The sequence below is a fragment of the Juglans regia genome, chromosome 14 (assembly GCF_001411555.2).
Source record: "Juglans regia cultivar Chandler chromosome 14, Walnut 2.0, whole genome shotgun sequence".
NCBI lineage: Eukaryota > Viridiplantae > Streptophyta > Magnoliopsida > Fagales > Juglandaceae > Juglans > Juglans regia.
Window position 1 is genome coordinate 5,092,370 of NC_049914.1, and position 12,922 is coordinate 5,105,291.

At 32.1% G+C, this 12,922-nt stretch overlaps 1 protein-coding gene and 1 long non-coding RNA gene across 2 annotated transcripts; both read right to left on the reverse strand.

Annotated features, from left to right (window-relative positions):
• Positions 1-810: 810 nt before the first annotated feature.
• LOC109003674 lies at positions 811-1,540 on the reverse strand. Its single transcript, XR_001998164.2, has 2 exons — positions 1,284-1,540; positions 811-1,187 (listed from the first exon to the last, which is right to left on the reverse strand). It is a non-coding gene; the product is annotated as an uncharacterized LOC109003674 (long non-coding RNA).
• A 5,107-nt stretch (positions 1,541-6,647) lies between these two features.
• Positions 6,648-7,722, reverse strand: LOC109003671 (transcription factor IBH1-like). The gene has a single exon (XM_018981913.2). The coding sequence runs from the start codon at positions 7,391-7,393 to the stop codon at positions 6,896-6,898; it is 498 nt and encodes a 165-aa protein (XP_018837458.2). The 5' UTR covers positions 7,394-7,722; the 3' UTR covers positions 6,648-6,895.
• Between the last annotated feature and the right edge of the window lie 5,200 nt (positions 7,723-12,922).

Below are 12,922 nucleotides of genomic sequence, written 5' to 3' on the forward strand. Positions count from 1 at the left end.
CTTTTTGGTCGTCGCGCGAACGTGATTTCGTGGTGAAATGTTGATTTTTTTTTTTCCACATACGGTGTTTGTAACATCAGGTAAGTATTTTCCACCTGCTTATTTCTTAGAAAAAGAACTTGTGGGAAATGGGCAAATTTGTTGTAATGTCCGATAAGAGATTTCAAGTACTAAATTAAAGTTGGAAATCATAATTGATGTTATTTTTTTCCCGAACAAATATAAATCATGTTTTGCGGTTATTAATGAAGAATTATTAATTAGAATTTGTGGTAATTTGAGTAAAATAAACCAAATGAAAAGGTATACCGTTATGTGCATTCTTAGAATTTGGATGTTAACAACGTTTTAACTTTCCATGGATTCACTCGGGCATAAGTTATGGTATTGTTTGAACTCATTTTTTTAACATAATTATTTTCCTTTTATTTTCTAGAATTCAATAGGCGTATTTTGTATTTTTTTTTAAAAAATTATAGGGAATGTATATTATCTTTCCATAAACTAATAACAATCACAAATAATACTTCGAACATGATATATATCATAATCATAAGAGCGCACACACATATATATATAATGATAGATAAATTAGAAGCTTTTTCATAATTCTTTATACAACTCAGTTTTAAATAAGGGTTATTTTTAAAAAATAACCTGAAAAAGCAACGTATTTTTTACAGAATTACCCTTAATTTAAAATATATATAGTTGTATAAATAGTTGTAAGTGTATCATTAGTGTGTGTGTGTGTATATATATAGTAAAGGATGACAATTAATATCCAATTATGTTAATTTGTGTGAGAAGAGACGTCAATCATTATTGTTATACATATCAATAAGTTTAGACAATATTCAAGAAGTTACAAATTAAGATCGACGATGATACATGCATGAATTCATGCATCGATCATTAATATTGATCAGATTAATGGTAAGCATGCATGAGACGGCGGCATGCACACACCTAGCTAGCTATTGCAGTGCGCGCGCATTAACAAGCAACATCGCATTTGCACTTGTAATTCTGCTGATCGTTGGGAATGGGATTGCATTTGCAATTTGTAGGCGGAGATGGGGCTTCTCCGTATATGGCCCTCATCTGATGGAAGCAATCGGCAGCTCCAAACATGCCGCTACATTGGCCTTGAGCCTTCATCTCTGCTGGGCAATATTTTATATTTCCTGCATTTACCAAATATATTATATATATCATGTACATCAATGACAGAAAAAAACCTAAAAACAAGCAATATCGACACTACATATATATAAATGCACCTTCAGAAAGGGATAGCAGACATGAAAACAGGACCAAAAACAACACGATAAATCTTCCGGAGTTCTTCATGATTGATATATATCGGCCTCTCTAATGAGTTAATGTTGCAGGAATTTGTATATATTTCAATTGAGGGTACTGAAACTTTTGAAAGGTTTAGGCATATATTTATAGGCTCATGATCATCCTGATGTGAGACAGATCGAGGGAAGCTGTTTACAGCTTCTATGATCAATTGAAGGTTCAAATGATTCGTAGCCTTTTTTATCGATCGGAGTGGTACTGTTGTCATGATGTTGTGGGTTTGTTTGGTACGGTCCATCAAGTCAGACCAAGCAAAAATGAAAAACAACTACACGGGTAATACTAAAAATAACATCCAAATTAGTGAAGAGGATGCACCCGAAAATAACTATATGTACACAAATAGGCTTTGGTCCTATATAGCTAGAGACCATGATTGCGAAAACAATACGTTTCTAGATCTTCAGAAACTCGCAATTAAATAATTAAATCCCTTTAATTGACACCGCACAATATGTGACGTGGTCAATACTACTACACGTGTGAAATAATAAAGAGCTAACATGTGACAATTGAGTTCCACGTTAGCTGAATTGAAATGTACGTCATGAGTCAATTTTTGATAATTATAAGTTGATTCGAAGATGGCTTGTAAATTAAAGCACTCCAATTAATATACTGTCAAGAATTATATATACCAAGTAAATTATGAGATAGAAAAATTATACTTAATAACTGGTCTGCACCATACATATGTTGAGAGAAACAAAAAAAAAATCAAAGAGTTATTCTACTCAGCAGGTGTGTGGTGTAGGCCTGCTAAGTAGATTAATAACTATACGAGATATATGGTCCACAACATGCATTTCAATTGCTTCCTCTAGGCTTTTGTCCCTTTCTCTCTCTTCTAAGTTATATCTCTTTAAAGAAAAAAAGGGGAAAATAGGAAAAGGCCGGAATTCTTGAATATATAGAAGAATTTCTAGCTAATTGATCTTTACCGAAAGAAGATTCATAATTGCTAGTCTTAATCTTATTTATATATACCAAGCACAAAAACAATGTGGCCGGTCAGACTTGTAAAACACTTTGATTGGCGGGGGCGGAACCAGAAAATCTAGTATGGGGGGTTAATAAGTTAAGAAAAAATAATTTTGGGGAGCTAAATATTAATTTTTATATAATCTACTTTATAAAAATACCTTCTAAAACCTAATTTTCATCAAATTTTAAAAATTTGGAGGGTAGTTCCGCCCAGTTGATTGGTATATATAAAATGGAGGCACCAAAAAAAAAATGATCATATTCAAGAGTTCTTCCGAGTTTGAATAAATTTGAGAGCCAGAGAGAAATAGAAAAACATATAAAAATATGACTTATAGTATTTTAATGCTGCCCTTCAATAAAAGTTATAGGAGTACATACTTTAAATATTTGAAGATCTAAAAAATTTGACTCGAAATTACACCATGTAATTATATATAATTAATGCCAATTATCACTTATATATATATATATATATATATATATAAAGACCTGAAATTGTAAGTACATTAATTAATTAATGGTCTAATGGATGGGCATGCAGCTGATGGCTAGTCCCGCGTAGGGCATGTTTTAAATGGTTGTATGTTCCGGTCGATCGGCTATAAATTGACCAGCGGCCATAAACATAATATAGCTAGCTTGGCTGTTGATCATCATGTACTACTGTTCGCACATTTGTTATATATAAATGTTAATTAAGCATGCATGTGAATCCACTTGAGCTACATGAGTTCAAACTCAAAGACCAACTTAATTAATTAGTTCTTATCTTTTCTCAAAAAAAAAAAAAAACAAATAGTTCTCATCCAACAACGTCGTCCTCGATCCCTCAACTAATCATGACACATGATATATACATCGATCGTATAGATTGCCTTTCTCCATGTATTGAAATGATCATGCAGGCATTGAATACGTATAACACGAACTCGGATATATATATATATATATATATATATATATATATATGTAAACAAACGTGATCTCATGTAGATCAACTCAAATTAAAAATATATGCGCAGTGCATGCATCTTTGTGACCAAGTTTCAAACCTCATATTCCAATTAATGTGCAAGGAGGACCACATTGTTTGGGTCAGTATGCCCACTTTGAACATGATCATGTATTACATGCAAATCCTGCGCAACAAAAGTACGTACCAGAACTGATCAGATCGAATATTTATATAATAATATATTTCACTTAATTTCTATATATATCTCAACTTCTTAATTTGATATAGCTAGCTAGCTACGTGATCCTGATTCATTTGATGTCTTCCTTATAACAAGTCTAGGCTAGTGGCATGAAAGTTATGGTCGAAGTCCATTAGAATTGTGAAATCATCACTTATCCTAAAAGTTCAAGTTGATAGGAAGTGGTAGATTTTTATTATTATTTATTTTATATATTAACACTCATCCTCACGTGTGAGCCAAATTCTCCCTCAATAGGTGGCTCAACAGGTGAAATATTTAATTAAATAGGGTAGAGTGTAGAGTTAGGCGGGTTCGAACTCAAGGCATCTGCTCTGATACCATGTAAAATCAGCACTTATCCCAAAAACTTAAGTTGATAGGAAGAGATATATTTTTTTATTTTTTATTTTATATATTAACAAGAATTGTTATAAAGAATTAATTAAGGATAATTTAATTTTCATCTTGGATAGTATGCATGCATGGGATGATCCGATCCGCCAGTACCTAATTTGTACATTCAATCCAAATACTAGATTAACAGATTATACAAATTCTCTTTGATCACTCGACCTGAATACCACTCCCTCTTTTTTATCTCTTGCATGTTTCTATTAAATATTGTTTCTTAATTATCCTGATCTTGCTTCTACCTGCATTGAAATTAGTATTGTGTTGGACAAATTAAAAATTTAGAGTATTATATATGTTAGATCAATCATCTTCTATTAATCCTAGCAGTGCTCAATATTATACTTGTGTTCCACGTCATGGATTAGTAGTACGTAGTACTCTTGAAATGGAGCCCGTGTATATGCTTTTCATCATTAGAGTTTATTCGAATTAATTTATTGATCAAAAGAATGTCGATCTGAGTAATATTTGGAAGCCGAATTAATATATATATAGTGCATGGTTTAATTATTCTCTGAATTAGTAATAAATTAATTTTGTTTGGAAAAAACTTCAGATATGTTTCAATGGCCGGGCGTACGTACGTACGTATATATAATTAATAATGGATGCGCACATGGCAGTAATGGTACGTATCAGATCAGTCTATACGTATATGTTATCTTGATGATGATCTGTAGACTTTGAAAAGGTGATCTTCATCATCCAAGTTAATTAAAGTTTAAGTTATGATCTCATCAACTTTAGGAATGAGTAGTCATGAGCTAGAGTACTCTTGGTTTTAGTTAAAGCTAGCATCGGGTACTCTCTCTCTCTCTCTCTCTCTCTATATATATATATATATATATAAATATATATATATACACACGACTAGCTAGCTAGCTAGTACATATCATGCATGTGGCCATGCCGTTGATTTTTTCTTCTGTTTTTCTTTTTCATGGGGTGGGGGCCTGTTGAAATTTCTAGACTCAACCGGCTTGAGTTTTGCATCACAAATTACTCCCTTCCCTCCCTCCCAATATTGTTTCTAATTTTGACATGCCCCTTCGATTCTCGAACACGGTTTATTTGAAGCTTTGATAATATCCTTGTGAAAAGTAAAGGATAATTGTAAAAATAATATGGATTAAAAAAAAAAAAGAGAGAGAGAGAGAGAGAGAAAAAGGAAAAAACAAGAGGCCGGTTGGCTATTTCCCATTTTTCAAATGTTAAAGCTGGGTCCAATGTTTGGAGAACTGGAGTACTGTTATTGCAGTACTATATTATACTAGTACTTTTGTAGAAATATACCAGTAATTATGACGCGATAACTAGTACTGAGCAGAAGCTCGTGAGAGCTCGAAAAGTCAGAAATTTGAATATCGGTGGGAGAAAATGAAGAAGTCCACAGCTTACATGGAGACTTGTTGATCTTGAAGATTGAATTAAATGCGAACGGAATTTAGGAAGACTATTTGATAATTTGTGACTTTTATTCATCTCATACCGTATATAAACTCAGCTAGCAGTCCTACACCACGGACAGTACCACTACGGTTGTTGGGTTGTTGAGTAGAAGAATTTTTTTTTTCATCAACAGATGTGTACGTACGTAGTTTATGCAGGCTATTAAGTAGAATTTATATATATATATATATATGCAAGGTTATTATTCAATAATTTTATATAAGAATTGCTTATTTATATATAATTAGTTATATACTATAAAAATGACTACATCCAATATTCTCGTCGATCGCAAAACTCGTTACAAATACAGCTTGTTTTCTTTGCAACAATCTAAATTCATTGCCATTCCTTGGTTAATTGGGTTCAAGGTAGTTATTGCCTGCGCGCCCCTCTTGTCAATTACCCAGAAAAGATCATGTTAATGCAACAGAATCAGTCTAGAGACTTGAAAAAAAGCCGTACGTTGAAATTTAAGTGTCGTTTAGATTTAAAGATAAGTTGAGATGTGTTGTAAATAGTAGTGAGATGAATTGCAAATAATAGTGAGATTTGTAAATTAAAATTACTGAATAATAATGAGATGAATTGAGATGGACTGTGAATACAAACGAGACCTAAACTAATAAAAAAGCTTAATTTGCAACTAGATTTCAATTCTTCTCGAACTCAATAAATACGTCGATTATATGCAGCAGTACTGTTTCACCCTTTTCTAGGCTTAAGAATAGAAGACTCGCCGTTAATGTAAGAATAAGATCAATCCAACGTACTTAGTTTGCGTTTGAGCAGTGAAATATTTTTAGGTATTCTATAAATATATAATAGTAAAAAAATAATTATAAAATATTAAATAGTAGTGACATATTTCAACCAGCTTTTAGGGAAGACGAAGTAATTAATTAGTTATACGCTTCAATTTGGTCCTCTTTTGATCCCAATTAGTACTTAATTCGTTTCATACTGGCAGGATATAAATTGTTTTTCACTCATTATTTGAAATGATTATTATTAATCATAAATAAAAAGTGGCAATAAAAAGGCATATTGTTATATATATTGAGAGAATCAATATCCCATTTTAATTAGCTATATTATATCCAGGTAGTACTGCAAGTGACAAAATCCGTCAGCTTGCTAGCTTCGAACCTCATCCTGCTGCATTAATTATTGTTCATTGCATACGAATTTCTGAAGCATCTAGAAAGAAAGAAAGAAGAAAAAGAGCAATAAAAAAACAAAACCTTTAATTAACAAATCAAGAACATGAGCAATTAAAGGAACCTGCATACAAATGCTATATATATATATATATTTATCGTTGAGTACTACTGTAGTACTAGCTATCTTTTCTTTTTCCTTAATTCCTCCGGGTCATGATCATCATCATCAGCATGCACTTCCCTGGGAAGGAAATTTATTTTCCAGATCATGTAAATATATATATTGTTTGGTTCGATTTCAGTTCTAGACTCGATTTAAGTAGAGAGAATTTCAGCAATTCTTCTCATCACGTTTACCTGGGTGGTGAGGCACTCTATATAATGAGCAGTCTCCCCTAACAAGTTGCACATATCCATTTCTTCACCACCAGGCACCAGTTTTCGTAGCTGCTCGGCTTGGCAAGTTCCGGCCACCTCCTCCGTACACTTGTTACCACATATATTTCTTTTCCTCATGCGGGGAATATTGCTCATTCTTCTAACCCGAACAGTGCCGTTTTGTCCTTGGTTTCGAAGCTTTCGAAGCAATATAGCACGACTCCAAGCTCTCCGTGACCCCACGGCAGAAGCCATGGATACATCGGCAGCAACCTTAACTCGGAGATATCGACGACAGATCTCCCTAGAAGATGCAGAAGTACTAGTTCTTCTTTGCCTGTTGATTCTCCACAAGGCTCGAAGGAAACCACAGGCGAACCTAGATTTTACTGTAGTACTAGGCCGGGTACTCGAAGAGAAGCGCTTTGGATTCATGGTTGCCAAGGGAAGAAGATGTTTCTTCGAAGATTAGGGTTTTTGGATTTTTGAGTATGGATGCAGATATGTTAAAACTTGCAAGCAATATTAATGGGGCTGTGGGATTGCCTTTTTAGAGACCGATCCAAGGACAAACCAGCGTTGGTGATGGAGATTTTCTTCTGACACAAAAGGGTCCGCCTGCCCAGAACCCAGAAAGACAAAACTATAAGGGGAATGTAGCTCTGACAAAAAATCTACATGTGAGAGAGGAGAGACATGTGGTTGTAGGGGAATATGGGAGTGAAAAAACGTGTGGGGGATAAAGATCAGAGATTGAAAATGGTAGAAGAGTTGGGGGAATCCAGTGCTTTAAAAAATAATAAAAATTATTACGAATAATTCAATTATTATGAAATTCTTCTCCTTTCGTTTTCGGCTTGGTCTTTTGGAAGGGGTGAAAAGTGAGTCTTGTGGGTCTGCAAAGGGCCAACCACCATATGATCGCACATGGTTCCATTAACAACTTGGACTGTGGGACCCCTTTTTTTTTTCTCTCTTCATTTCTTTGTTGTGTTAGCTAGTTAGGGCTCTTTCCTAGGAACTCCATAGCTTTTATTTCTTTATGCTTGAATTATTTTCAGATTCGCTCTCATGTTGGTCTGTGATGTCGATGGCATGGTGATCATGGTGGCAATGGTATAATGTGCCGGGAAGTGCACGCGAGAACTTGTTGATAATGAATGTGGCTAGCTTAAAAAAAAATGGTGCAGCACCATATTTACAGACGATTAAGTTCTTAAGATGGTTCTGTCAATGATGGTAATCAAGGTAGATAAATCTCAAACATAAAAACTGTGCTTCGCTCGAAACGCTCGCTAGAGCAATTCCTCGACTCTAGGGGCCGGGGAAAAAGAAGATGGAAGAAGAAAGAAGAAGAGAACAAGGTAGTGCATGGTGCTGAACAGCTGTCTATCTTTTGGCACATTTTGTTAGGAGGATCTCCCAGCAAGCGTCTTGGCAGATATTGCATGCTAACCACTCAACAGCTGTCTTTCTTTTATTCCAAACGTGTACTGTGCCCCGTGCACGCAGTAGTACAACAATGTTTAATATAATTCAGCTTTATTGAAAGGCCTAACAAATGACTGGGGATTTATTTCTTTGATTTTGTAACGTCAACATAAATAATGGAATATTAGAGATCGGGGTGAAAAATCTCAAACAAAAACCTAATTACTATAATTATCACAACGCATGAAAATAAAAGTTAAAAATTAATAGTATCCTCCAAAATAGAGGTCTGGATCAGTTTGAAATCCCTATCTCCAAAATGATGAGCAAGCTGCATGGTGGGCATATTGGAGGGAAAAGATGAATGGTTTTAGTGAGAGGAAGTCGTGAGAGGTTTGAGATCATGATCAGAGGCTTAAAAGAGACATGCATGACAGGAGTACTATATACGGATCTATTTATAACTTCCACATTAAATTGTGACCTTTTTGTGATGAGTAGATGTTCGATCGTGGGAATGTTTGCTGTCTCCTGATCATTTAGTAACACTAATATATATAATCGACTAATCGGTTTTTCAATTAGATTTAGGGCTAGTAATTTGGGTATTAGAGTATTCTACTATTTATTATTTTATTATTATTTTTCATATACTTTTCATTACTTATATTCATTACTATTCAATATTCTATTATTAATTTTTTACTACTATTCACAGAATATATGAGATCACGTATCTCACTACTCAAACGCAATGTTAAGCCTCATTTAGATAGTAAAAATATTTCATTTTATCTCATCTCATCTAACTATTATAACTTTTCTAAATTTTCATACAATATAACAAATAATTCAACTTTTTCAAATATCAAAATAATAATATTAAAAAAATAATATTTTAATAATATTTTATTCAACTTTTATCTCAACTCACTGATGAAACGAAAGATCAATTTTAATTAAAGTGGTGTCCTAAAATATGGGATTTTCTTACTCTTTTTTCCTAGAATCCTGCACATACTAGTTAGGGTAAGGGGAGGAGAAGAACCTTTCTGTTGTATCACATATTATATATAGATATATATATATATATATATCCGTTGACATCAAAATTATCATGTGTTGCTGCTTAATTACTTTGTAAAGACATGATTGGTACACTACGAGACACTTCAATAAAAAGTATGCATTAGTACTTATTGCCTGTTCCCTAAAGACTATATATATATATTTTTATATATATATATCAAACTGCACAATGAGTGCACATGCATGGGTCTATGAATGCAAATTAAAACAACAATATCGATCTGCGCCAAGAGAAAGATATTAAGGCATAATATGGTGAAGCATTCATGCATATATTAGATACGATTTCTCGTTTTATGTCTTAATTTTAGTTCATCAGGTTGAAAAGATCATCGACAGAAATCAACAGTCAAGTACGTACTATATAGTATATACTACTGTTGCTTGTGTTGGTAGTTAGTTTTTTTCGACCGTCATCGACTTCGACATAACACCACAATTAACAAGGCATATATATTGCTTAAATATTCTGCCCAGCTTTAAAAATAGATCTTCTCAGCATTCCTATTGAATCCTATATATAGACTTTCATGATAGATCAATATTGCTTTGATGACAGAGCCAAGGTTAGCCAGGAACTCCTGCATGTTCTCAAATGCATGATGCTGCGCAAATGAAACTAGCTAGCTAGCCAGCAACTTGCATCCGCTTTCTCTCCTCTTCTTCTTTCTGAGATCATATATGTGTGTATATATATATATATATATGTATATGTCCTGGCTCTCAAAACTCATACGTACGTTGAAGGAAAAGCTGAATACTGGTGCCAAGGGTAGCTAGTAATTGAGTTAGGGTTTTGATCGTCGGTTGTTGCACATGACGGACAAGCTAGCTAGCGAAAAGAGAAAGGAAAGAGGTGAAGGAAAGGGACCAGTCACGCGCGTTATAATGTTAGTACTACGCGACTGTCACTTTCTTTTAAAGAGCTGTGGAGGGGTTGGTCAAAGGTGGGTGAAAACCTAGCAAGCTACCTACCAGCTAGCCTTTGGGTAATACTGAAGAAAATCAAATATTAAAGAACGGACCTACATTATTATACCATCAATCTTATACACTATCTATTATTCCCTCTCATATTTCATAATTATAATTTTTTATATAAAATATTTAAATAAAAAATAATAAATAATGACTGATGAGAATAATTTTTTTATTATATATATATTAATTGAAAATTGATGGAAATTATATTAATTAATTTCCAATTATATTCAAGTCGAAGTAAATAAAGATAATTATTTGAATGCAGATGGGAGGTGTGCAAAGAATAAATGTATGTATAATAATGCACTTGTGATGAAAAAAATGCATGCTAGCTGAAGTACTGGAGTATTCCTTTTTGAAGGTGGCCATCAAATAGGAAACGAAGAACATGGGTGGGTCCAGTCTAATTAGCTATAGGTTGACATAATCCAGCTTTAGATTTAGACACTTTAACTTATTCGTAATGATGATTAATGTTTTAGATAAGCTTCCTATATAGCTTTCTCCTAACTACTGTAATTAGCTAGCTAGCTAGGACCACTCATTTGCCTTTTGACTCACCAATACAATAGTATTCCCTCACGAGAATACAATTTTCTTCCCTAAATGATATAATTTATATTCTAAAAAGTAATTAGAGTTTTGTTGAAACATTATAAAAAATAATAACTTCTCTCCCATTCTTAAATAATATTGTGAGATCGTATTGTAAAATATTATGATATTCTAATAACAAGTTTGAATGAGATCTCTCATCTCACATTGATTAAAATAAAATAAAAAAATTACTCTTTATAATATTTAAATGAGACTTTAATTATATATTTAGCTAATTCTTTTAAAATACAAATCATGTAATTTGAGTCTTTTAGTGGAGCATGATGGTATATTTTACGTATCGACTTGAGAATAAAATTAAATATTATTAATCTTATGTTTTTATAATCTGAAATAAATTAATTATCTGCAACTCAATATAAACATCAGCACATTATCCAAAAACGTTTAACTTATAGAGTAGCGCAACATTTATCGAAAAGGGTCTCGGAAAGTGTTTTTTTTTTTTTTTTATGTATTTTTTTAATCATCATAAATATTTTTTAAAAAGATAAAAATTTTACAATATCATTAAAAAATACTATTTTAATTACTAATTAAAAAAGAATATCATTCGAGACACAAATTTGGATCCGAATTCAGGACCACAGCATTTCTCTAACTTATATTAAGTGTGATTATTTTTTTTTTCTCTTACCGTCTGTAATTAACTGTACGCTTAATTATCATCTTGTTGGTAAGAAAAGATAAAATTATTAATTTTCATTTATGTAGATTGTGAATGTACGTGCGCGGTTGAATTAACAGAAAATATATGGAATTGGTTCAAAAGAAGTACCTAAATGGAGATTAATGAAAATAGTTTTTTTTTAATAATATTGAGAAAATAGATATTAATAAGCTAGCTTACTTAATTTTATGATATAGAAAATATATATCATAATTAAATATGAAGAATTAACCCACTTAAATTTATATTTTTTTAGAGCTTAATTCGCAAGATGAGCAATATTATTCCATCAGGATCCTTGGATCAATGCCGTACTTATCCGTACATGATATATATATATATATCTTAAGAGAGTTGTTATGACTACAGATAGATTATATAAAAGTAAATTTAAAAATTGACATAATTTCATATGATTTATTATATTTACTTTACATTAAAATGAACTTTACAATTTAATAAGTGCACTATATCAAATCACGTTAATTTATAAATTTATTTTTATATAATCTTTTTATAACTAAAGTATAACTAATGTATTAATCATGTCCCTTTTATAAGAGTCTCAGAATCGTTTCACGTGGTTAATTAATAATTCCCACTACCAGCATAATTACTTACTAGTACTGTATATATTGAGGTATATATTCTCCTGATCTCTCAAGCTAACTGTGAGAAAACTTTATTAATTCGCATATACTTCAATCCATCATGACTAAATTCCCAGCTTGTACTAGACAAATTTGATGCTATTTATGATAGTCCTTATATGTTGATCGGCATTTCCCTCACCTCTAATATCTCTGTCCTTTTTTTTTTTTTTTAATTTGTCTCTCTTCTTTAATTTTACAAAATATCATAGATTTTAAGAAAAAATAAATGATATTTACGGTCTTAGAGTGTGTAAGTTTCACACATTCTCTTTTAAAAAAAATAGATAAATTTGAAATTCACGTGAAAAAAATATTTTTTTATTAATAGTGAATTTCATTCTTTTTTAAATAGAGCACTCGAGATTTGCACATTCTAAGATTACATCTATCATTATTTTTGAAAAAAATCTAATCATAAGTACTGTTTCCAACACATATATATATATATATGTATGTATATGTAACCATGTTCATTCTGTAACTTTTTCCTTACAAATCATAAATAATATTAGATAAAGA